Raw genomic sequence first — 25,201 nt, 5'->3', positions numbered from 1 at the left:
TAAGTAAAGGGAGCAATTGTATACAATTTGTATGAGAAATCATTTAGAGATATTTTCTGATTTCAGTACAATTTGGATACAATTGCTCCGTTTACTTATTTTCGGTGAGTTTATATTTAAATCAATCAATTTTGACGAGCCTGGGTTAATTTCATATTGTTTTACGGGGAAACCGGGGTTTCAACCGAACCGAAAATTCCGGTTTTTCGGATAACTGGCTCATATCTGGTGTGCAGTGCATGTATCTATTTATTTATTATTTTATTTTAGCGTATGGTATTGTTCAGCCGGAAGATTAAACTTAAGTAACAGGTTCGGCTACCAATGCTGCTACAGCGACTGCGGTTTAGTGGGTTTAGTACTGTTAGGTATTAGGGCGCAATAATCGAAAAATCCTTCAGAGTGTAAAATTCTTTGAAGGCGTGGTTCGGAAAAACACGTTAAGCACGTGGTCCCTAATGTATGTATACCATGTATGCAGATGCCACAGCATGTAAAATTCATTAAGCTCGCAAATAAAGTGATAAGTTGTATGTGCATGTGAACACACGAAAACTGGACTTTTCAGCTTTTTCTCCCTTTCTACATTACGGTACATTTGTATGGAGGGAAGCATGTCATAATCCACATGACCTCCCCAAACTTTATAGACTTGGTGGCACCCAACTTTTTATACCTAATACCTAATAATTGACCTCCTCCGATGAGGCGTAATTCCGTAACCTGTATCTTTGAACGCGTTATACACTCTGTATTCATACAGGTTTCGTTTATAGGCACAGAAATCTCATGAAAAAATTGCTGCTACTCGGATCAACAAACATCATCCACGAGGCATCATTGTTTGCGCCATTCGTCCATCAGATATTAAGTATATCATCCGCTTATTTGACTCTCTTATTTTCTCTCGACTTTCCACACATAATACCGACTTTAAACATTAAATTCCATTCAAAATCAACCCACTTCTGAATATAATCTCCAAATCCATTATTCAGTCAATGGCATTTAAAAAAAGCTAGTGAAAGTCACTTCAGTGTTTTTTCTTCTTCTATTCTCTATTGAAAAGTGTATCCGAGAAAACTCTTTTTCATTGATGGGGCCAATATAATTGAAAATTGATTTTTATATCGGATCTGTTCTTCATACACCAGCTAAGATGCATTGTCAAAAGACCAAAAAAGAACAAAGATCAAGAGTCAATAAATTAAAATTTCGAAGAAAAAAAATTAATTTCGATACACAATGTGTATTACACATAACATTTCTCTTAAACATTTTTTTTGTCTTCGCGAAACTGCGAGAAATTGTAGGGGTTTTTTTTTAAAGATAAAGATCCAATTAGCTTTTCCACTTGTAACGTCTAGAGATACTTTTTATACTTCAGTACGATTTTGACGAAAAATTTACTGACACAGGAACAATGTCGAGGTCGAAATCCCTTCAATATGTCAAAATACATGGAACATCGACATAAATATATATATATATCCGGTATATAAATAGAGATTGTAATCGACACAAGGGGTATTACTTATAGAAGTTTACAATTTTGTATAGAATGAACGAAAGGAAATTAGTTTCACATATAGTTTCATTATACTCATTTTCCAGCCCCGTCGTCAATCGTTCGAATACTCGTCACTTGAAACTATATTTCCTTGCGTTGCTGTTGAGAGTCTACACCCCACCCATGACGTCGAATTGACAAGGTGATTGGTAATTTTTTTTTTTTTTGGTTAAAGAAGTAAATAAAACTCAAATCTATAAATACTGTTCAATGTATTAAACTGTAAGTTGAACGTGCCATTTGCGGTGGCAGAGTACGGTGTATTTACCTGTGACAAGAAGTTTAAATCTATCAAAATACATTGAAAAATGTTCCTATTGAATATTCAACAAGTTAAGAAGATTATGAATCTTACGGTTTGATGGAAAATTCAAATGCAGAATTTTTCGTTTCGCCAGAGAAGTATACACACACAACCAGTGTATACACGCCACTCAGTTTTAGTATAATACAAATTCACCTGCTTACATTTATATATTTATTCAAAATGCTGTCAAGACGTTTATATAAATAATATACTAAATTTACGCGCTTAGCAAAATTGAATTGAGGATTTCTTTTTTTCTTCTGTATATACACGCAAACACACACCGCACATATAACCATTTTAAATTGTCGAATTGCGTTAAGCAATAGAAATTTCATAGAATATATTCGCTCCTTACAGTACAACCGTATAGCATGAGAATAATTATTTTGTGATCCTTTGTGAAAAAAGTGGTTCATTCTCGAAAAGAATGGAAACGAAGAAAAAAAAACAACAACAACAACAACTCTGCTAACACTAGACTGATATAATGGATATTATTCACTGAAAAGAAGCGAATCGTTCACAAAGATTCCGTGTCTACATTTTAGACAAATAGCAAATAAAATACGGCAACATCTTTAAAACTATAGTTTAAAAGCTAGCGTGTGTTACATTCCTATACGTTATTTCCTATGGATTGAAGTCGTATAATAGGGACTAAACTCCTGACTAAACTGCAAATAACTCTACCAATCGATACTCTTCTCAAAAGTGGCGCTACACTCTGTTCATTTACTCCGTGTTCTCGTGACACAAATATCTTCCTCCTTAAAATTGTTTTTTTCCCGACCAAAATGGTACGTCTCTTTGACAGCTACTCTAATGGAATTAGTGTCGAATATCTATCCCTGTCGATTTGGAAGCAGTGCAAACGTACTGCAGATAAATCGATGAATTTTGGAACATAAGCTGAGATTTTCACTTTTTGAATATCCTTACACCTTTGCCAGTTATACCAATATGAGTACGTGTATAGGAAAAGCCGGATGAAAATGAACGTGTACTATGGGTGCTCTTTATGTCGAGAAAATATCCAGTTTATATATCTGTAGACGTACAAGGAATGCGGTGTGGTATTTTCGGACTTAAAGGAATTTCCCAGTACCGAGTAGGAGGATAATATTTGTTTTACTGGAAAAAAAGAGTAAAAACAGTAGATTTCTGCTCTAGTGAAGTCTGCAACTGGTTACACATACACCAACACAAAGTGTGTCTAACGAAGTGGAGTCAATTTAGAAATAGCTCTTGTCTAGTGGTAGAATGCACAAAGTATGTACGCGTGCAATTATTCACTGAGCAACGGGAGGTAAGGCATAGATGTTGCGCCTTGGACAAATAAATTTGTTTCCTATTTTAGTAAACTGAATTTCCTATGACATAAATAGATAGTTAAACGAAATTGGTTTGAGGGACACATTCCTTGAACACAAACATTCTTACTTTGATTTAATCGAAATTCAATGTAGTTTAGTAGTACACTGACTGTCTGTGCGAATTAAATTTTCATTTTAACGAAACACTTTTTTGGAATAAAATTGTCTTGGTAGCAATTAACAGCAATTTGCTGCTTCGGGCATAATAAGATCGTTTATTTTAAAAATAGCGAACAGATTAAGAATCAATAGCACTAAGAGCATCATTGACTATAATCACAAACGGCAAATTTCCAGCAACTACAACAATAAATGTCCATTCAATGTGTTCGACAATTCATTTCAGCAATTTATTCGCTACGTTTGTAGAGAGATTAACAAGGAATTTAGATTGCATTTTTGTCGAGGCACTGATTTGAATCCAACTTAAGTTATTATTATTGTCAGGTATTCTAGCAAGTCACTCGAGAGAAAATATAAGAAACAATCAAGAAGGCGAGTTTCGGGGGAGAAGAATCTAGACAGCGAGAAAAGGTGTGTGTCATAATTGTGTAATCGAGGAAGAAATAAAGAAATTGTCGGACAAGAGTTCGGGGGACAACATCCCCAAGTAAATAGTTTCAATGTAGAAAATAGTATTCCCATCAATTTTGCTCACAGAACTCACGAGGAGTGTATGTGTAATATGCATTGAATCTTGAATATATATTGTGAGGTTGAATCGTGCCAAAACAAAACCACCATAACTTCATATCAAGCCACATAGACGTAATAAACCATACAAATTGGCATAAAATTGGCAGCGACATTTAAAAGCGTGTGCCAAATTCTACACGTGGCAACCTCTCAAACAGTAATCTTAGTATTTTAACAGCTCAATGACAAGCCTGTCTATCGGAATACCATAAAAATGAAATATGAAAAGTGATGAGGGAATGAAAGAATATAGAAAAAAATTTCATTCGAATGATTAATAGAAATCGGAAATTAGAATTTGCTGTTAATATAAATTTCTATGACGGATATGAAATGCCAATGGTAAAAACGAAGTTGTCAACATTTTTCATGGTTTAACTAGTATAGGCGTAATATTATTTGAATCATATAGTTCGATGAAGTGGGTATTAATGCAACAAGTCCCAATTGACCAGAAAGCACACAACCTATCATCGTAGAAGGGAGAATATGAGTGATAAATACTTTTAAAAATTGGTTCACTACTCAAATGTTGTGTGTGTGTGTGTGTGTGTGTGTGTGTGTGTGTGTGGAAGCGTGTGAGAATTGCACCTCAGAACTCAATGAATTACTCAAAATATCGTATTCAGTTGCAACTCTGCGAAATAAGGTATTATGATAATGAACACATTTAGTGAATCGTAGGACGAATTGAAGTATTTAAAAGGGTTGCTGACGACGTCGATGCTAACATGACAAAATGGCATTTGCCATCGAATACACAAATTTTTTAGAGTTGCTTAACTCCTTGTTGCATAAATGACTGCTTATGATCTAGGGGGAGGCATACATAAATAGCATTTGCTTTCATTAAATTTTATCTAAGGAAGATTAAGATATAATCTAACCACTATTTCAATCTGAGAGATCAGGCCACTGGTGCTGATAGAATGTTCTGAGAACATTTTACCATTTTGCACACGAATCATAATTGTAATGAAATTTCACTTAAATTACACACTAGTCCGCCAGTTTGTGGAGAGCTGCTATACCTAAGGACTGATTACACTAGCAGTATTGTAATATAGCGTAACAACATGAAAGTGTTAAAAAAAGACGGATTACAAACGTTTTTTTTTTCTCTAAATACGAGTTCGATATTGAAAAAAATAATCCGTCTGCAAAAAAAAATAATTAAACGACATACCCCGTCGAGCCCGTCTGTCTACACAAAAGGCAACAGCAAAATCAGAATAATTATCAAATGCCAATGTCTTCAATGTAAATTCAGTTTATCCTTTCGAATATAGAGATTAAATACTTTACTCGGTTGAATTCAGTTTATACTTTGGCACACATTTATTACACTTTTTTCGGGGGGACACTCTTGTTCTCTGGGGGTGTAACGAGGGTAGCTTTAAAAGATACCAATATATTACACCGCAAAATAGTCCGTTCAGTCTATTTCTGTTTTTAAATATGGTAAAGTGCGGGCAATTGCGTTGTAAACGAAACACACCTTGAGATTATGCTGTAAATTAATCTTTAAAAGAAAAATGTAGCACGGTACCATGTTGGCCGCGAAAAAGGTCACTTGATAATACGAACAACCATTACAATGCACGGTATAGTACGAGTCGTTTATAATTATGAGTACTTAATTTCTCCTTTCCTTTTATTATAGTCTTGTTTTCACTCCATCAAGAAAAAGATGAAGCAGCAGATAAAAAGCATATTTTCCATGTTTGCCAGTGATTTTAAGGACATGATATAGTTAACATATTTAAATGTCATAGCCACAAAAACGTTATTCATTTCCATTTCCAACAGTTTCCATCCTCCCGATTATCTTCTTGAACAAGATGAACAGTTACAGTCGCTAAAGAGCCATTGCATACACTTTAAGTGCATTATCAACCGTCATCTGCATCAAAGTTCTATGCAAAATAGAAACGCGATTCTTGAGTGCCATTAGCTCGGATAGCGTCATGTACACGTACGTTTATGAACATATTTTCACACAATTTTTGCATAAAAGTTTTTAGTGTGGCAGAGATATGGAGCTGGAGCGTACTACTTAGCGAAAAGTGTTATTTTTTCGGTGAGGATTTGTAGTAATCACATTCGGAGAAATGAGAAAGAAATGTTGCTAAGAATATAATGTTTGCGACAGAAGCGTTTTTCGATTCAAAAGAACAATTTGTGATCATGCTGTCTGTTTATAAGTTCAACGAATTTACCCACAAATAGTTTTAAAGTTGCAAGGAACACTTTTTTACAATGAAAACTGTTCTTGTTTGTACAAAATCTGACTCTCTGAATTGAAACGAATCAATTTTATTCATTTATTTTTCCCAACAATTTCTGTCTGCAAAATCAACAGCAATGGCTGATTAAGCTTAAACGAAAAATTCAATGAACGTCATTACCAGCTCCTCAATGTATAACGTATACCACAGCTCACTGCGTACTTCTTTTATGGAAAATCAGCGGTTTAACTCTAACTCAAAAGATTTCTTGCCAGAAATAATTATTGCAAAACCGACAAACGTCTTCGAAACTGTGCTAACGAAAGATATGAACGGTGGTTTGTGTAAACAAGCACATTCGTTGGACGCTGTTGGTTCAGGTACTGTTCGATTAGGTAGTAATACTTACATACTTACATACTTATACGTACATTCATGGATACTTCAGAATAAATTAAGTTTAGATTCTTCAGCAACGACTTTCCACCTAAAAAAAAGTAGAAACTCATGACGTGACGCCTTTCATATTTTGATAAACAAAGTGGAACTTTTTAAGCCGTAAACGAATCGAAAATTTAAGGTTCGGAATAGGTCGAACGAGTTCGACTGCGGTCAAAAATGGTATCCTGACCTGAACCTGAATTTCTAAAACCTGTCAGGTCAGATTTCAGGTATACCTGAAAAATTGCACCGGTCGACCTGAAACCTGACCTGATTTACCTGATCTGCCTAGCACTTTCAATTTCAGATCAATGCAGGTCAGGTCAAAATTTTTAGAATCAGGTTCAGGTCCAAACATGTTTCAGGTAATTTCAGATCAGTTTCAGGTAAACCTGACCTGTTCAGAGCCCTAATCAAAATGACCACAATACTTCGACGACAGGCACCTCAATAATCCCAATTCACATTTACAACAATTAGAATAAATTTGCTTCAAGTGGTTCCACTTGTCCCAATCCGCCAAAAATATTCAATAAATTTGATATACATTTGAAGATAACAGTGGAATGGCTTATTTGATTTAATTACAGATAAGTTACTCTTCAATGTTTCTGATCAAATTAATGCATGAATGAATGTGTTTATGAACGGTGGCAACGCTATTGTCGTTTAATTTAACGTAATTATCCCGTTCTGCAGTGTGCAAGATAATACAAGTTGTTAAGCAATCGAGTTTAAATGAACCGAATCGATGCTATTGAGACTGTACACCATATTGTTGATAAAATATTCTCCGAATTTCTGAGATATACTTGTAAGATGAACACTCCAATGTGGGTAAATTATTGAAATCGATTTTAGACCAGCGAAACATAGTTCGAGACAGTTAGAACTATACCTTTTCACACACGAACAAGTCCCGCGAATCATAATTGATGTGATGAATGCTGGGCATCGTCTTTAACCGAATGTAATGATGATTGGTTCTTCTTTCGGTCTGACCAATTCTTCCCTCTTAAGAGACCAAAAAACGAACTTAGTCACACTATAGCATGGAAGTATGCATATAGACAGTGTAACATAATAATAAACAAATATTTCCAATGAGAAAAATAAGAGAAAATTGAAATGAAAATGCAATATCACACAACAAACCATGAATCTGACGTTATTAAAGCACACGGATGACCCTCTTCTTCTCTGTAATTTTTCATAAAAACTCCTAAAAATTGTCAGGATTCGTAAATTCAATTTTTCGGTATTTTTTACATAAAAAGAAAAAGCCCGGCCAGAATCAATAAAAATGCGACGTAATTACTTGAAAATAACTAAGTGAGAGTTTTATGAACTTCCCAAATCATTTGGTCGAAACATCTCTTTTTGGATGTTGCAATAAAAACCATCTTAATTATCACCTCGGCACACACCATAAAAACGTTTTTAATGATCTTCGGCGATTATATTTTATTTCTCCGCAAAGTATTTTATGCCTGCCTCTGCTTCGATGCCATATATAATACCGTGTGCCCAACACAAACTCATTGGAATCCACTATCGATTCATGTTAATCTTCTTTATTATCTCATTAAATACGACTTAACTGAAATGGTCAATCAAAATGCTTTTCATCTTGTTTTTATTCGAACGCACAGACATTTCGCTTCGTTTGCAACAATAGCAATAAATAATCCTCGACACAGACAAGGCAAAGAAGGGAAAAAAAAATTTTTGTGGAAAATAAAAGACGATCCGTGAAAAACAAAAGGAAATATGAACAAAGTGTCCTGCGGGGGAAGAACTTTTTGAATAAAATGTATATACGGGCAATGGGTTTTTATTTTCTCGAAATAATCGGATTATGTGTAAACAGTGATGGAAACAATATTATGAATGTTCGCTGGGTGTATGAATGAACAGATAAAATGCAGAAGTTTATGTGGTGTGGTGTTATTGAATGTATGAACGAAAACGTAATTAATGTTTTATGTGGTTTATTATATGGATTTTTGATTGAACGAATTATAATGGATTATCAGTTAGACGCGATTTCCTTACTTATATGACGACATCGATGCTAGATGTTCTTAGTATTGATGTTCTTCCGCAAAATTTAACTCCGCACTTCTTCACAGCGCTGAATAATAAGTAATAATTTCCCCAGTGCAAACTCAGTGACCGCGTTCATTTTTGCTAATTGTCAATTGTATCGCGGAGATGTTTATGCGGAGTAGTAAAATGACATAATTTACAAAAATGAATTTCGACCATTGACAATCGCTCGCTGTATAGCTCTACAAATCTTAGTAAGAAAAATCGCATGACTTTGTCTTAGAGGAACACTGCTTGTCTTGGACAGTTCATAAATTAAGTAATCCGAAGGGGGAGAGGAATATGAGTAGGTAGTAGGCTGTGAGTGTGGATGGTCGCGAAAATTTTTGCTCCTTGAAACTAAATTTAAAATCAAAATAAAATCGTCTAATTATCACTAAATATTAATTAAACCGTCTCGAAAGTATCTTGGACGGATGCACCTTGCTTAACAGTGAAATTTGCACGAAGTGGCTCTTTGTTTTGAGACTTTCACAGTAGACTAATTTTCTGTCTGGCTTCATAAAAGACTTGAAGATCGCGATACCGTAGTTGAGGATTACTTAAGTCAAAAATTGTGATGCATTGATGCACGGAAAGCTATGTTTGAAGATTGCGAGAGATGGTTGCCCCGTCTTGGCTTTGCTCCGTATCCCACTCAAAAATGCATAGGCGAAATTTCAAGCACTACCAGTTATTTTGAGCTCGAGCAGTTGGTTCATCTCCCCACTGCCACTTACGATGGGGATCCATTGTGTGGATCCCATTGGACTAGAATGATCTTTGGACTGTTGGAAGCTTTTTTTGGCGGATAAGAGATACAAAAATGAATTTGAGAGCAAGTCTACATCAAACTGGTCATTTCCTCTACGAGCTGTACATGAATATCAATGAATTTGGGTGGATGAATGGAATGGTTTAAATATTGGAATCAATGCTGGCAATAGCTACGATCTTCACTTTTTTGCGTATTTTTCGGCAAGCCTTGACCGCTTTGTCATACGTGCATAATATTTATGTAAAAACATGGATAAGCCTGACTCCTGCGTTATAATAATTTATGAAAGGCTAATGAACGATTTTACATTAGGAGCTTACATTTCAGTCAAACATTACAAAGTACGTCTGGAAAACTGAAATGATGGCTATGGTAAGAGTGTGACTTTAATGGAATAATTATTCTTCCATTCACCTACCCATTATAATTGTAGTATATTGCTTAAAGTGCAAAAAATGAAAAATTACATTCTCGTAATTTCTTACTCTATTTGACATAAGCAATATTTTACTACAATGCTAGGCGCTCTGGGGACATACACAGCCAACTTCATTTAATTTTAAACAAATTATTTTTTTTTTCAAATTTCCGTTTCGTTGTTGAAAATGTATGGTAATAATTGGAGTTAATTTCCTCGGTTGAACTTGTTGCTGGAAGTGTACCCAGAACGCATGTCACATTTCTTCGTTGAATGGTTGAAATTAGAACCTAAATTAATTTATATCTCACACAGTCCGTACACACTGGTCTGGTAGCTACCGTTTAAATTGCATTTCATAATTAAAGTTTTCCTCTGCACAGAGTCTGGTCATATAAATATTAATCTAACCAAAGTTTAATTGAGTGTGTGTACAGAAAAAAAAGAGAAAAACTCAAAACCAACCCACGTTGACATTCAATTTTAAATTCTGAACAAGCTGACCGACCATTGTGCCTCTAACCGTTGTTACTAATTTCAATTGTGGTGGTTAAAGCCGAATTTTTTTCTTTTAAATTCGTCCTTTGTGAGAAAGGTCATGTGCGTCGAAAGGGACAGCAATTTTCCAAAAGCACGTGCCGGGTAAATTATTTGCTGACTTTTATGTTACTTCGGAGTTAAAAACTGTACAATCCGGCAAAGGCATTTCATGTTTTTCCATAAAAGAGGTAAATTTGTTAGAGATTGATTGCTTCGAAAGCTTAATCATCTAGAAGATTGTGCTCCTTAGTAGCAAGCAATTATAGCGGCAAAATTACGTACACGTTATGTGTAAACACTAAACCGCTTTGTGTGGAACTGTTAGTACGTTTGATCGATTGATCCGTACGGCCGTTTGTTTGACCAATTTGCCAGTATCGAAAAGCTACAAATGTTCCGTACGATGATAGGCAATTCCCTTTTCTCTCGTTGAATAAGGATTCATTGACCCACATCAATATTTTATGTAGGAAAAATGAGACTGAAACTCGTTTTGATGGGGGGGGATTTTTTTTAATTTCAGCCGGAAATTCTCATCTGAATGCACTGAAAAACCGAACGGATGCAATTAAAAGTAATAAATTTCGAAATTTAAATATATTTTTCGACATATTTGATGTGATTTCACTGAAATGATTGAAAATAAAAATTGAATTCGTCTAGCACTCATACGAAACTGAATTCGTGAAAAGAAATTTTTATTGAACAGAATGTTTTATCACATTTCTCGTCCGTATTTATTTGGAAACGGTAAAACTTTTATCGTACGATGATTATTTTGAGAAATCGTAAAGTCAGTGACTAGTTTTAACTAGTAAACCCCCTTTAGATACGGAAAATCATCTGTTTTATCGAAAGTGAAAAAAATACAGGGAAACGAATGTTAAAATCAAGTTTAATTTCTGTTTAATTTTTGCTCCCAACAATGGACTGAGAAATCTAGCAGACTTAATGCTTCAGTAGTTAACTATCATGGTCAAGGAAGAGTTAGAAAAGACTAAAATTAGTCGAAGCTGACGAGAAGATTGTTAAAACCAAGGTTGTATCTGAGGAGGTTACGAAGATCGTCACTATTACACTGGAACCGTACACGGAAAACTCATATATGCACCCCAGACGAAGAAATCGGGAACAGCTTCACGATTATAGAACATTAGTTGTGTGCTGCATATTGATCTGAGGATCATACAATGCCCGCCTAATGAATATTGTTGTTGTGTGCAGGATATTATTTTTCAGCGTGCAGGTCTTAGCTGTATGCCTGTTTTATAATAAAAAATGACGCCATTTTTTTCAATTCAATAAACACCCTAATTTATCGTTTAATAGAAGAAATTGATTTAATTAACTTTATCAATTTTATTTGCGTTAGCAAAAAAAAACAAAAAAACTTTTTCAAAAAATTATTTTTTTTTTATTTTCAATTTTATTATTATTATTTGTTATTAGCCGTAGATTTATATTTAAATTCATCATATTAAATTGCTAACAGAATTTTTTTTTTGCTTACGTTTTTTCCGGTCACCCACCCAAGTACGGACCGCGACCATCGATGCTTAACCTCAGTTTCTGACTGCCAACGACTTTACCACTGCTGCTATACTGCTTGCATATAGTGGTAGTCTTATTTCGAACCGTTGTTACTTTGCTTTATGCAGCACACAGGCATATTTATACCTGCATGCTGAATATTGACTAAATGAATAAAGTCGTCCGTATTTAGAATGGGTTATGCAACAACATTTAATTGAATTTATTTTCTATGAAATGTAGTACTTCTCCCCACTAAGCAATGTCATCGGATATTATTATTTTAATTCTGAGCCTGGTTCTGAATTAGAGGTTTTTTCAATCGTTCTAAAAAAAAACTGTTCACATTAATAGTGAGCATCTATTACGCGAATTAATAAATTAAGAGTGGCTAGTTTGTGTATATTACGTAGATGGAAGCACGGGGTTTCAGGGGGTTTCGATCATTTAGTTTTTTCATGTTACAGATATTGCAGTGTCAAATTCTGTCCAAGATGTGACATATTTGCAAGGTATTGGCCTTTTTCACAAAGTATAATCAGCGTAACCTTCGTAAAAAGAATCTTGAATCTGACAAGAGCACGTGTGCCAACGTGTAAAAAACAAATGTTCAAAAACCCCTGCTGAACCGTGGCGATCCTCTTGTCAAACGGACAGTACATAAACAAATTCCATCATTTATTGCTGAATACCACCAACTATTTCTGTTAACATTTCGAAAGCCTTTAACACCAAAAATGGATTTAAAAGTTCGTTCGTCAAAATTTCTTTTGAAATACATAAATGTAACATTATCATTGCATATTAATTCGGTAAAAATAGAAATAACTTTAAATGAAGGAATAAAATTAGATTTGATAATCATCTTTATGCGTATGTTCTTGAGATCTTCCTTTTGTTTCATTAAAACAATAAATTTATTGTTGCATAGTCCATTCTAAATACATACGACTTTATTCATTTAGTCAATATTCAGCATGCAGGTATAGTTCGATAGTACCATTTAGTCAATATTCGGCATGCAGGTAAAGTTAAGTAATACAACTAATTTGAAGATATAATTCAGCACACAGCAAATATATACCTGGGAACCTCACAATATTCCTACGAGCTGAATAATATTGTTGCCGGAACTATATTTTGAAAATATTCATATTACATGTTTATTGTAAAACAACACACGGGAACATTATTCAGTCTGCAGCAAATATATGCAGCACACAACAAATGTCGAATTTGCCGAATTTTCCGTGTATGTTAATAGGAAACATGTGCTTTCGCCTTCGAATTCTAACTTTCTTTAGCAAATATTTTCATCCCATTTTTAAAAATAAGCGTTAGAGTTGCTAAGAGATAGCCAGCCCAACCTTGGTTAAAATCAAGGTTGTATTTGAGGAAGTTTGCGATAACTGATATCGGTGTAACCTCCTCATATACAACCTTGGTTAAACAAATGAAAACTACGATTTTCCATTTCATAGGCCTTAGGCAAGAGTAACAGATTTAATGGTATTATAACTGATCCTGTCGTTTGCAAAGGTTTAATGTGTGATTTATGGTATCTGGTTTCAAAGAAAAAATGGTAAAAAGTCATGTCACTGACGTAATCTGAACAGCTCGGAAGAACGGCTTACGTCTTATATGGATAAAATTTGATCTAAAAGTCGACGATATGGAAGAAGGCTATAAAGTGTCCAGTGTCCATTTAATTACAATTTTTGTAAAAAGCAAACTTTGTCGTTTTATGGAAATAGTTTCATTAAGAAATAAGCCCTGACAGGCGCAAATAGACGGTATAGATTCGTTACATGAAACGGTATGAATTTAATTCAAAAAGGTTAAGACATTTTTATTTCCCCTTTTCACAGAAAAATATCAACTTTAGACACTGAAAAACCCAAGCTACGTGAGAAACCTACGATTTCAATAACAACCGGAAATGGCGCATTTTTAAGATAAAAAGGTACAAAAGAGAATGCGAACAACCCCCGAAGCACGATGTGTATATAGGTATTATCTTGAAAGACAGTTATTAAGAACATATGAGCTACTCACATGTATAAAAGAAAAAAACATAACAGAAAACCATCGCATATAGTATAAAATCCGGTTAGTACGTCGTGTAGTTCTCGAAATTTAATTACACGAGAGAGTTTCCTGCTCTGATAACCACGGAGCATTAAAGACAGTTTATATCTTTTATCCCAAATGAGCGCAACATTAACAAATTGTCGTATTACGAGGAGTTATTTATATTGAGCTGAGCGAAATTTACTTGTGTGATATTATAATTGACACTCAATTAAATGGGCATCTATGAAAGCCTCTTAGTTTTTCAAGCGGCTCTCTCTTTCTCTCTTCCTTGATACACACCAATTTTACGACATTCGTAATAAAGCGCGAGCTGTTATCAAACAGCATAAAGTGCAAATAATAACACAAAATTTTATTGCACAACAATTACCACTCCATGTCACGTGCTGACTCAATTAATAAATTTTATGTCAAGCATATAATTTGCTCCTCAATAAATTAAGGACATTTACTCATCTGATCGAACGAAACTTTGCACAAAATTTATGGTCGTAAAAAGTGTGTTCGGGGTATGTATTATAATTAAAAATAAAAGAATTCAAAAATTTACTTACCAGCTAGAAACAAATCCTGTAACGCCTGAATCGATTGGCATAGAATGGCCCAACCTTCGACCTGACTGAAACCATTCTCTTTCGCTTTCATAATTTCGAATAATGTCACATAATTTATGGGCGAATGGACTTTGGAAACATTACAACGACCCGTTCCAATCGCATAACGTACTGGTTCGGTTTTTGTCGAAAAATTATTTAAATCTGTTGCCACATCGAAATATTCCGATTCAGTTGGTTGGCGTAATACGTTTCGTTTTTCAATATCCGCCGTTTTCTTGTAACCGTTTTTCGTTACTGGTTCATGATTATAATTACAAATGTAGTCCGCGTTCGCAGTGTCACTGCTTTCCAATCGATTCGAATTTCGCTTATAAAATGTGTTGTAGTTGACAGCTTCAATAATACTGTTTGGGACATCTAATTTTGTTGTTTTATCGTTTCTGCTTTGATTCATAATGCCAGACGAATTATCATTATCCCTCCAGCATGAAATCGGTTCATTTTTATTATAATAATCGAAAGACGACAATTCCGGTGATGTTGGACGATTCGATCGGTTCATATATCGATGTCGTCCTAGTGTTTGTATGCCATTGAAACAATTATTATTATTGGTCGGTGATGGTAACTCAATTCCCGATGATATCTTTATCTTTGCCCGAGGTAATACCATAAATTCATGTTTTAACAGTTCGATTTGACGATTCTTTTGATTATTGTCGTTTCTTTTTGAATAGGCTGATTGTTGATCATTAAATTTATATTGAAGGTAAGGCCCCCTAGGCAAAGTATTATTAATATAGGCACCATAGGTGGGTCGATATTCTTTATAAATATTTTGTAGTTGTTCGGCTTCAATTTTGTGATGTTGCTGTTTTTGTTGATGCTGTTGTAGCTGTTGTTGCTGTTCGGTTTGGTGTTGTGTTAAAAGGGATTCGTAAGCCGAATTATGTGTTATGGCGGTTGTTGCAGTTCTTGGTGTTGTCGTGGCGACATATTGCGATTCTGTTGTTTCGTACATTCTGAAAATAGAACAAAAATGGAAATGAAAATTTGAATAGCTACTTTGTTGGTGATTCAAGCATCGCCAGCTTTAAATTCTTTTTCGTTTTTCTCTATTATTTTCATGTAAATTATAATTGTGGCGCGCTTGCAGATTTCGCTGATTTTTGCTTGCTAATTTTTTATGTTTGCATTTGGAAAAAATCCTTTTTTGTTCCATTAAACGTGCACTCTTTCAGCGTGTGTACACTAGCTATTACGATTACTTGATTGTTATAATTGTTATGTTTACATCGATATGCATAACTTTAACGAGACGATAAGATATTAAATTATTAAAAATCTCCGGTAAAATGCATGCGTAGTCCGATCAAGGTACTGTGTGAATTGAGTGGAATAAATTGTTCAACCAATACAAGACAGCTCAGAAAAGGAAAACTATATTGATAACAGAAGGTAGGTTGTTGTGTTTAGTTACCAGAAGAACCAGAATATAAATTGAAACCGAAACGTTTTTCGGCGTGAATTTTATTTTCAGAAACAACATCTACCTTTCGAAACGAGATTGAAAATTTGTAAATTTCGTTGACAAAGAATTTTCTAAGAATTTTCATTAAGATACTGAGGATTTTTAACGATTTGGGGAGGATTTTTTTACCATTTCCGATTTTTAAAGGTTTTCCTGTTAACTTTTGAGAATTTTCTTGGATTTACAAGTATTTAGTATTTAGTTTTCTAAGGTTTTTTTATGATGAAAGATTTTCTAAGACAGTGGATGACAGTTGGCCGACAGTTGATGTTCTAGTTTACTCGCCCCTTGTTACCAGATTTATTTTATTTGGATACCCTGATTCGATAAATGTAAACCGACAACACAGCACAGATAACGATATTGATTCTTAAGTTGCAAAAAATAGATGTACCCCATCCCCATACTGAGTTAAAATAGCAACTTATTATAGCTAATGCATTAAAAAAAATGATTTTCTAAGCCGTAATATATTCGAATGTATGGATTGTATGAACCTGGCTCTAATGCCAAGTCGTCTGCAAAACCTTTTCTTTTTTATCATTGCATTTCGTACGATTTTACAATAGTCGTCTATGTATCTGTCCTGGGCGGTATATTTTAGTCAATTTCGTATGTCGTACGCTGAGAACATAGATGGCTTAATGCGAATCGTTTCACATCAACAGTCCAAAAGATATACAACTTCACATGCAGAGCTAAGAAAATCCTTTTTAAAATGTTCTCATTTACATCCCCGTCGCATGTAAAACTTCTTATTATGCAAAGCTGTTTGTTTGCACAAAAAACTCAATTCGGCAAAATTTTTCTACTCTTTCTCTGATTAACGAACGTGTGCATATACACACTAATAACAATGTATACTACGTCCAGCCCTTTTTAAGTATAAACTTTTCTGGAGCATTGTTCACTTTTCACATTCCTTTTTTCGTGTATATACCACATATACCACCACGAAATTTTTATATCAAATCGTATTACGTAACAACTTAGTATAAATGAAACAATTTGAAATTTATGAAAAGTTGCAATGAGTTCAAGTTAAGTAATCGCATTTTAAATAAATAAATAAAAAAAACATGAAATTCAAATAAAAAAGAGATAAACATTCAACCATTTTTACAACATTTACACCAAAGGAAACGCTTATAGCGCTTATAGCAATAGAGCAAAAAGTATGACATAAAAACGTTAATTTTCTCATTTGCTTTAGCTGAAACAGCCAATTTCGCTGAATTACATAAAATTGAATTGAAGGAACTGAAAATATAAAATAAAAGAAAACGAAGAATTCTCGATTGGGAAGAGAAAAAAAGTGGAAAAAAACTTTTCTCAAAGAATTTTCAATGCAAATATTTGCTCTATCACAAAATATGAATTTTTCATTTACATTTTTAACACCAACCAAAATCGTGTGTCCTTTATCCAGTAATACACAGCATAATGCGATCATTTTCGTTTGTTGGAATGAAAAAGTAAAACCAGCAAATGTTTTCGAAACGCCTAGAAATTTGTTTCACAAAAAATAGTTACTTGTTTACCAAGTGAAAAACATCGGAAATCCGAACAAGAGCTAACTGGTGATTTTGTTTGACTTGGAATTTCCTAATTTTACTAGAGTTGAACAAAATTCGATTCGATTTTTTGTACGAAAAGAAAAGGGAAAAAACATATGACAAACATTTACAAAATAACTGAAGTGACACTTCAGCGCGTAAAATGCTCATTTTCTACTCGCTTTTTTCACAAAAGCAAATACAAAATTTCTTTATTCAATAATTCGCAAATCTTCTCAACGTACAGTGAACGACATCTCAAATGTCTCACTGTCAAATTTTTCTGAGAATTTTATTGTGTCATTGCAAATTCACAATGACATTCTCTGAAAAAAATGACAGTGAGACATTTGAGATGTCGTTCACTGTATATGTGTCGACAAAAATAGAATTTTCGCAACGAACACATGAAAAAGTTTTTTTTTTCTTTACTTTTATATACAAAGCGTTTAACGGGGAAAAGTTTCATTTCATCTTCGTGCCCGCCGCAATATAAAGCATTTTTTGGGTAGATTAAAGAACAATGTTCAAGTTTATTTGCATACAATTTTTATATGTTAGACGGTATTATGGGTATCTCTCTGGATAGTTGACGTTATGATTTTCTTTACACGCTTAGCTTAGGATTTGTTATATAAACAGGAATTTTCTTTCTTTCTTTATTCTTGAAATTGAGGTGAGTTGAAGTATACTTTTTCTTTATTTGCATAAAAGCCCGAAATAAATTCATGGAAACAAAACTTTTTTCATTATTGAGGATGATGATATTAATTGTATCAACACAAACGAAATTAAATAATTTTCGGAATTACTTGTCGGGGACATTATATATAAATTTCCCAATGGGACACTCTATTATCACTTATTTAGGTTAAGTATCGGAGTAAAGAGGACAGGTGTTTACAATTTAAAAAAAAAAATGTTTGAAACGGCTGGAACCCAATCAGTTGATGGTTAGACCAAAAAATAAGTGTTTCTTATTCAGAACATCGAGCCCCATACCCAGCATTTAGAGTCTCTTTTCGATCTGTTTGAAGTAGTTGAGCAAAAAGTTACAAGAAAATTTTCCATAAAATTCCGCTTTACAAATTTTGCAACAACGGACTAACACCTGCCGGAAGTAGTTGCAAAGTTTGTAAACGGAAAATGTTTGTTTTTGCAACTACTTCAAAAGACTTTTTGGGGAAATTGTTTTCCACAATTTTCTGAAATTTGCCAAATTGTGGCAAATATTGAAAAAAATCTACCAATTTTAGAAAATCAATTTCTTAAAAAAAAGCCAGCATCAGTAAAAATTTTATTGCGCTTTTCTCAACCTCCCCTCAACTAGACGATTTATTCTGTAATCGAAAGAAGCCTCCCGCTTATTTTAAAAGTTGTCAATGTCGCATTTATAAGCATTTTCATTACAAATAATTTGACCACAAATGAACGCGCTATTAATGTTGTGATACATATTGTTGATGCCACACCAGGCGCTGTGGTAAAATTGACGAAGAATGAGTATATTAGATGGAAGCTTTATTCTGACCACCGCAATGGCTACCATCTTTGATGCTCGGTTATTAAAACACATTTAATTGAGCGAGCACACGACTCATTTAATTAAATTCAAAAGTTAATGAAAATGAAAAAGGAAATCTCGAAGGAAATGCGAGAAAAAAAACAGAGTGGGGTGTCAAACCAATTTTCTTTCCTAATCCTCTTTCGTCGATGATGACAACATCAAATTATTAGCCTGATAGAGTTTCCAATTTTACAGTAAATGAAAATGAAACCGCCAAACTTCCGAGAATTTCTCATTTTCTTTTTAAGTTTTAATCTTTTCCGCTAGTGACAATCCTTGGATCAGGATCACACATAAATACCACCGGCTTTAACGCAGCATATTTCATTAGATTTATGCTGAGATGAAAATAAATTTCATTTCGTTTGTTTGTCTTGTTTTATATGTACACAGAGTTTTTGGCATCTATGACAGTATCAGCATTCATCGTGTGTAGATTTGAAAAACACTCAAGTGAAAAAAGTTAATTTATTTTTCATATATTTATCCAATATAACAAAAATACTTCCTTCCATCTTTCATCATTACATTCAGATGGTGTAGCCAATGATGGTGATTTTTTCCGTCATTCTTTTACTTCCGAACTTTATGCTTCATCATATTATCAAATTGATTATTCAATCAATTTCCATTTACTCAATTTACGTTTGCGAAACACCGCATACACAAACACACATCTAAATCGTACACACAGACGGAAAGGTAAAACAATTTTCACTCCATAAACCCTACCCCCTTACTGAAAAACCAAACATTTGTGTTTGATAGTTACTTTTTCCAATCGATCGGTCATATGATTTATGAAAAATGATTTATAATGGCAAAAAGAGAAAAGAAAAGGCGGATAAATACACAAAAATTCAAGAAGGAAATATTATTCCGCTTATCATCATAAATTATGCATTTTTCAGATTTTTGTTTTTTGTTTTTGTTTTATCAACGACTTTGCAAAAGTTGATTTTTCAATATTTCCTTTCCACTCTCTATTACGTCAACTTAACTTGATTGAAATTCATTTTCTTCTCGTTTTTAGGACTGTTCATATAAAATACAAATATGTAACGCTGCCGGTATTCCATCTGTCTGAGAAATGAACTAAACCGAACAATATAAATGAAAATCGTTTTTCGATGAGTTTAGGACTTTTTGTAGGTAAAAATGTACAGTTAGAGACAGGGAATTTTCAGCATGAATTTGCTTCAGCTGTTTTTCAGCTGATCCACACAAACAATTAAAACTGTTCATACTTATGATTTTTTCCATGTGTGGATCAGCTGAAGCAAATTAATGCAGAAAATTCACTACATTTGAATATTTTTGATAGGTGAAAGTTTAGTACTTCTTCTTAGATCCTTTCGAAAGACGCACCCAAAAAATTATACAAAGTACATTTGTTAACATAGCAGTACATAGTACATCTAAGCTGCACTTAGTTTGGCCAGTATGTAAAATGAACATAAATACGGAACGTAATATTCAGCTGTCGTGCAAAATAGTTCTGCACAGTTAACACAATCAAAAAAAAAAAATCCGTGCGGGTAAGACATAATGTACAATAATATTTCCCAAATACGGCAGAAGATAAGAAAGAGGATCATAAGCCGGGTGTGTAATGCGTAAGCATTTTTGTAAAATAAAAATTTTTATTAAACAAACGCGACAATGATTGTTAATATTCGTATACAAAAATGTGACGAATCATAGGTAATGAAAACATTGCATTCTGCAATAAAACAACGGTGAAACGAACAAAAATGTAAATATTTATTTAAACATATCGAATCGTTTTGTTGATACAGCACATTGTTAAACAGCGTACTTGGTCTTATTTACCTTAAAATTAAATTAAATTCCAACTAGAAAACATAATACGTTGCAAGTGTATTATTAAACGTGACGAATTATTGAATCGGAAATTGATGAAAAAGATGAAATTTAAATTTTTAAAGTTAGATGGAAAATACCGTTCCGTCATGCAATTATGAATGCAGCTGAAACTTCACGCGCACTATCATCCAAATGCATGATTGCTAAAGTTATTCCAAGAAAAAGTTTTGCAAAAGATGATTTAGATGTTTTGACAGTTCAATCCTGACTACGTAGAGATAAATGATGTTTTTGATACTCTCTAACCTATTTTTTTTTAATCTAAAAAAGATATGCATCAGTAAAGAATTCATCATGAATGAATCAAATTTAATTGTTTTACCTCGTAAAATTTGGACGAACTTTTTAACGTCGCGTAATATGGAACCATCAAGCAAAATCTAATAAAAAATCCATTTTGATGCTCTTCTATATGGAAAAATTGGACACTCTTTAATTCTAGCAGACAGAGTCCATTTTTGGAAAATTAATTTCTAAAATTTTAAAAAACTTGCTGGAAAATTTTTCGGAAAATTTTATGAATTTTCTATCCTAAATTGGCCCTGCCTGATAGAAACAAATAGCTTCGTTTTCCATATTATGGAGTTATACAAACTGGCAAACAGCATAACTAAGCTATGAGATGAGGAATGATATGTGATGCAGTGAACGAATTATAAGATCTAACAATGAATAGAATGAGTTGAAGTACAATTGTTAAATATTAAAATTCCACTATATGTTATATTTGTGAGATGATCTCGGAGAAAGTGTAAAACATAGCATTTTGAGGCTGTTTTTCGCGCGACCTACAGTTTCTCTATAATTGAAAATTTTCGTAGTTCGACAAGAAAATCTCTGAAAATCGGAAAAAAATTCCAGGAATCGGAAAAAGAAACACAAACATTTTCAGTGAGTTGTCAACTGTGTTGTCCTATTGCCACCAAAGAATAGAACAATCCACACCACCACAAAGTACTCGTCTCCTTTGTTGTATGCGATTTCAAACCAATTCGTTTCACATGAGATGTCAATATTAAAGTACGTACGCATCTATATTGGACTGGTAATGTCGATATCACATGTGAAAAAAAATTAGGCTCGACTCGTATTTTGTTGGCGTTACTTAAAAAAAGGCGATGTTCGTGTCTGAAGAATCGGGATAAAAATGTGCTCATTAATTAGAGATCAGAAGTTTCGCTATGAATGAAGCTCAGCTGGAATGTATCGTGTAAAATTCGTAAACATTTGATGTCGATAAATCTGCACGGGGATATTTTTACCTGCAATAATAGCTGACCGATATTTCTCTTCTATATACAATCCATACACACATTCAGCTATTACTTAAAGCAACTCGCATATGAAATTGCATGGAACATTTTCGACGGCTAATATGAACGAGTGGTGACCAAATGCTACGTTTTCAGGACGTTTTAGAAAATACGGAAGACGGTGTAAGAACTTTCGAGCCAATACGGCAATATTCAGTCATTCCTTCTTCGGAAAGCGGCTGAAACTAAAATTTACGTTTGTATGTATTTAAATTTCCGAGACGAATTTCTTACGATGAGTTGAAGTATCTAACTCACCATAAACACCAAGTAACACTAATAGTAGATTATTCACCTCTGTCCACATGTTTATTTAGACACTTGGGGAGTTGTTGCATGAGCCGAAGGCGAATGTTATAACCCCAAGTGTCTAAATAAACATTTGGACAGAGGTGAATACGCTATTTTATCTACCGACGGTGAAATAATAGCACTTTTTCACTGATATTATTTCACCTAGGTAGATAATATATATTACACACGAAGAAGTCGAGGCTTGCCGAGACTGATAGTGACAAGTGTGTACTCTATTTTATCACATAAGCGAAAACGAGACAACAACATAGAACTGAAGTGTAATTTTTGAATTAAACTTCTAGTTAAGTAATTTTGACATCCGAACACCGCGCGTATGTGATAAAAAAATTTATCACTACTTAGATGAGCCCGTCGACAGTCCATCGAATTTTCATATGATCTGGATGGGTTGATTTTGTAAAACATTATCACGATTTGGCGAAGCATTTGGTCCACGGTTGCTTTTGATTCCGAATCACATATCAAATTACCTTTTACAAAATTGAAAATGTACCTATTTCTTACGTTAAATGTATACAAGTTGTATAACATTACCGTAGCTATATTATGGCCATACTCTTCATCGTCGTGCTTCGTGGTGTTGCGTATTACTGTGTACCGCTGTTTTATGGTATAGTCTTGAGAATTGTTTGTTTCGCTCAATTTATTATTCGATTTATTTATTAATTTTAAAATTGTCAGAAAATGTATTTCGTATTATTCTCACCACTGACTGCTGCTGGTTCGTATTAACTGTGAGTACGAACACACAAAACAAATATACGCCAAATCTTAAGATAGAATTAAATTATTTATGGCAACGTTTTGTATGCGATAACTCAAGCACACACATAATACACATGTGGCACAGCTATAAATAGAATAAAAATAGAATTTAAAGGTAAAAGCGTTTCACTGAGGAGACACCTTCACCAGAGCTGAAATACGTTTCGTTGTAATATGGCTACGTGACAAAATTAAGTTTTTAACAGAAACGAGCTTTTTTACGGTTTGCTTACGTAACGACAAAACGTGAAATTATGAGAGGATACAATCTGACCACACCAATGTGTGTGTATAATACGGAGGACATCCGGTGAAATTATTTTTTTTTTTATGTGGTGGAAGAGTCGTCATTAACATGTGGTAATAATTTATGGTACTTTCTGTTATATCACGATAATCCAGACTTTAGAGGTTTGACGAGACAATTTTTGTTTGTGTGTTAGACACAAGATATTCAAATTGTGCTTGTGCAAAAAAGACACGTAAACATAAAAATGTTCGTGGCATTTTTAAAGACATGTGGGTTGTACAAAGTAAATGAAATTTCTTTTACATCAAAATCGAACAAAGAAACTCAAACATTAGACTTAAATCATTGATACCACACACGAACACACAAAATAAAAGAAATGATAAGCGAGGCAATATGTGTACCGAAATAGGTGAACTTTTTTATCAATAACGTATGTCATCGAATAAAGCATCAAAATAAATAAATTTTAAGTTTAACTCTCATTATTCTAGAGAAACTTTTTCTATTGTTAAAGCCATCACATCAAATACTATTACACATACAAGCGACCATTCAACCGTATAAAATAAATATTCCGTTGCAAAATGAAAGATTTCTGCTTCGAAGCAACATGTTTCATGCTCTATTCAAGGCAACAGCTTTCTGTCTTATATACAACGATACAATTAGACGGGAGCTTTCAGTCTACGACACGTCAAAATAAATAAATTTTTGAATATCAAATTTAGACCGCAAAGATTGTGTTACGTTGCACACAAGCGGCCTATTTATAGCTCAATTCTAATTTTCGTTGTGGTCGTAATATGCTATTGGTAAATTGTATGTGCCACGGCTCTGACAGCATGACTGGCAGCATTTGTGAATATTGAGTTCTATTCAACGGGGAAAAATCATTTTCATTTCAATGTTTATATTATCGCACCTAGAACGTTTCTGTAAACGTAGGAATCACGAGAATAAAAAAAAAGTTTTCTCAGAGTTTGTCCATTGTTATCACTTGCTTTTTGATTGATTTAAACAGCTCTTTTTACAATATTGTTGTTTAAATGTGTCCACGGTAAGAACTCACTTCCGGTATTAACTGTCCGTAAACAAAATATAATAGACTACGAAACGATCGAAATTTCGACAACGAATAGCGTGATAATCATCGCACAGAAGGATCACCTTTATCTATTTGAAATCTTGGTTTCCCAGTCCGGCTTTGTGGTGTACTTTTCCGGGTTGAAAAATTTTTACATGCTACATGCGTCGAAAACCGCACTTTTCATATTTGAAGCACGTCTTTCGACGCCCTCAGCATGTAAAATCCGTTACATAACTCGGGATAAAAGTGAAAAGTCTCGTTTTCGTGTGTTTATTCACACGAAAACTCTACTTTTCATCTT

At 33.8% G+C, this 25,201-nt stretch overlaps 1 protein-coding gene across 3 annotated transcripts in view; it reads right to left on the bottom strand.

Annotated features, from left to right (window-relative positions):
• The window catches only part of LOC119081272, a 131,428-nt gene that overhangs the window by 32,493 nt on the left and 73,734 nt on the right, over window positions 1-25,201 (bottom strand). For all 3 annotated transcript variants that reach the window (XM_037190028.1, XM_037190037.1, XM_037190045.1), the window contains one exon: window positions 14,621-15,645. In XM_037190028.1, the coding sequence (XP_037045923.1) occupies window positions 14,621-15,644 (1,024 nt within the window). In that variant the 5' untranslated portion in view covers window position 15,645. The remainder of the gene's footprint in view (window positions 1-14,620; window positions 15,646-25,201) is intronic.

Source organism: Bradysia coprophila, chromosome X (genome assembly GCF_014529535.1).
Source record: "Bradysia coprophila strain Holo2 chromosome X, BU_Bcop_v1, whole genome shotgun sequence".
In the NCBI taxonomy this organism is placed as follows: Eukaryota; Metazoa; Arthropoda; class Insecta; order Diptera; family Sciaridae; genus Bradysia; species Bradysia coprophila.
Note: the sequence above shows the minus strand (reverse complement) of the source record. Positions and strands in the feature narration are given on the sequence as shown.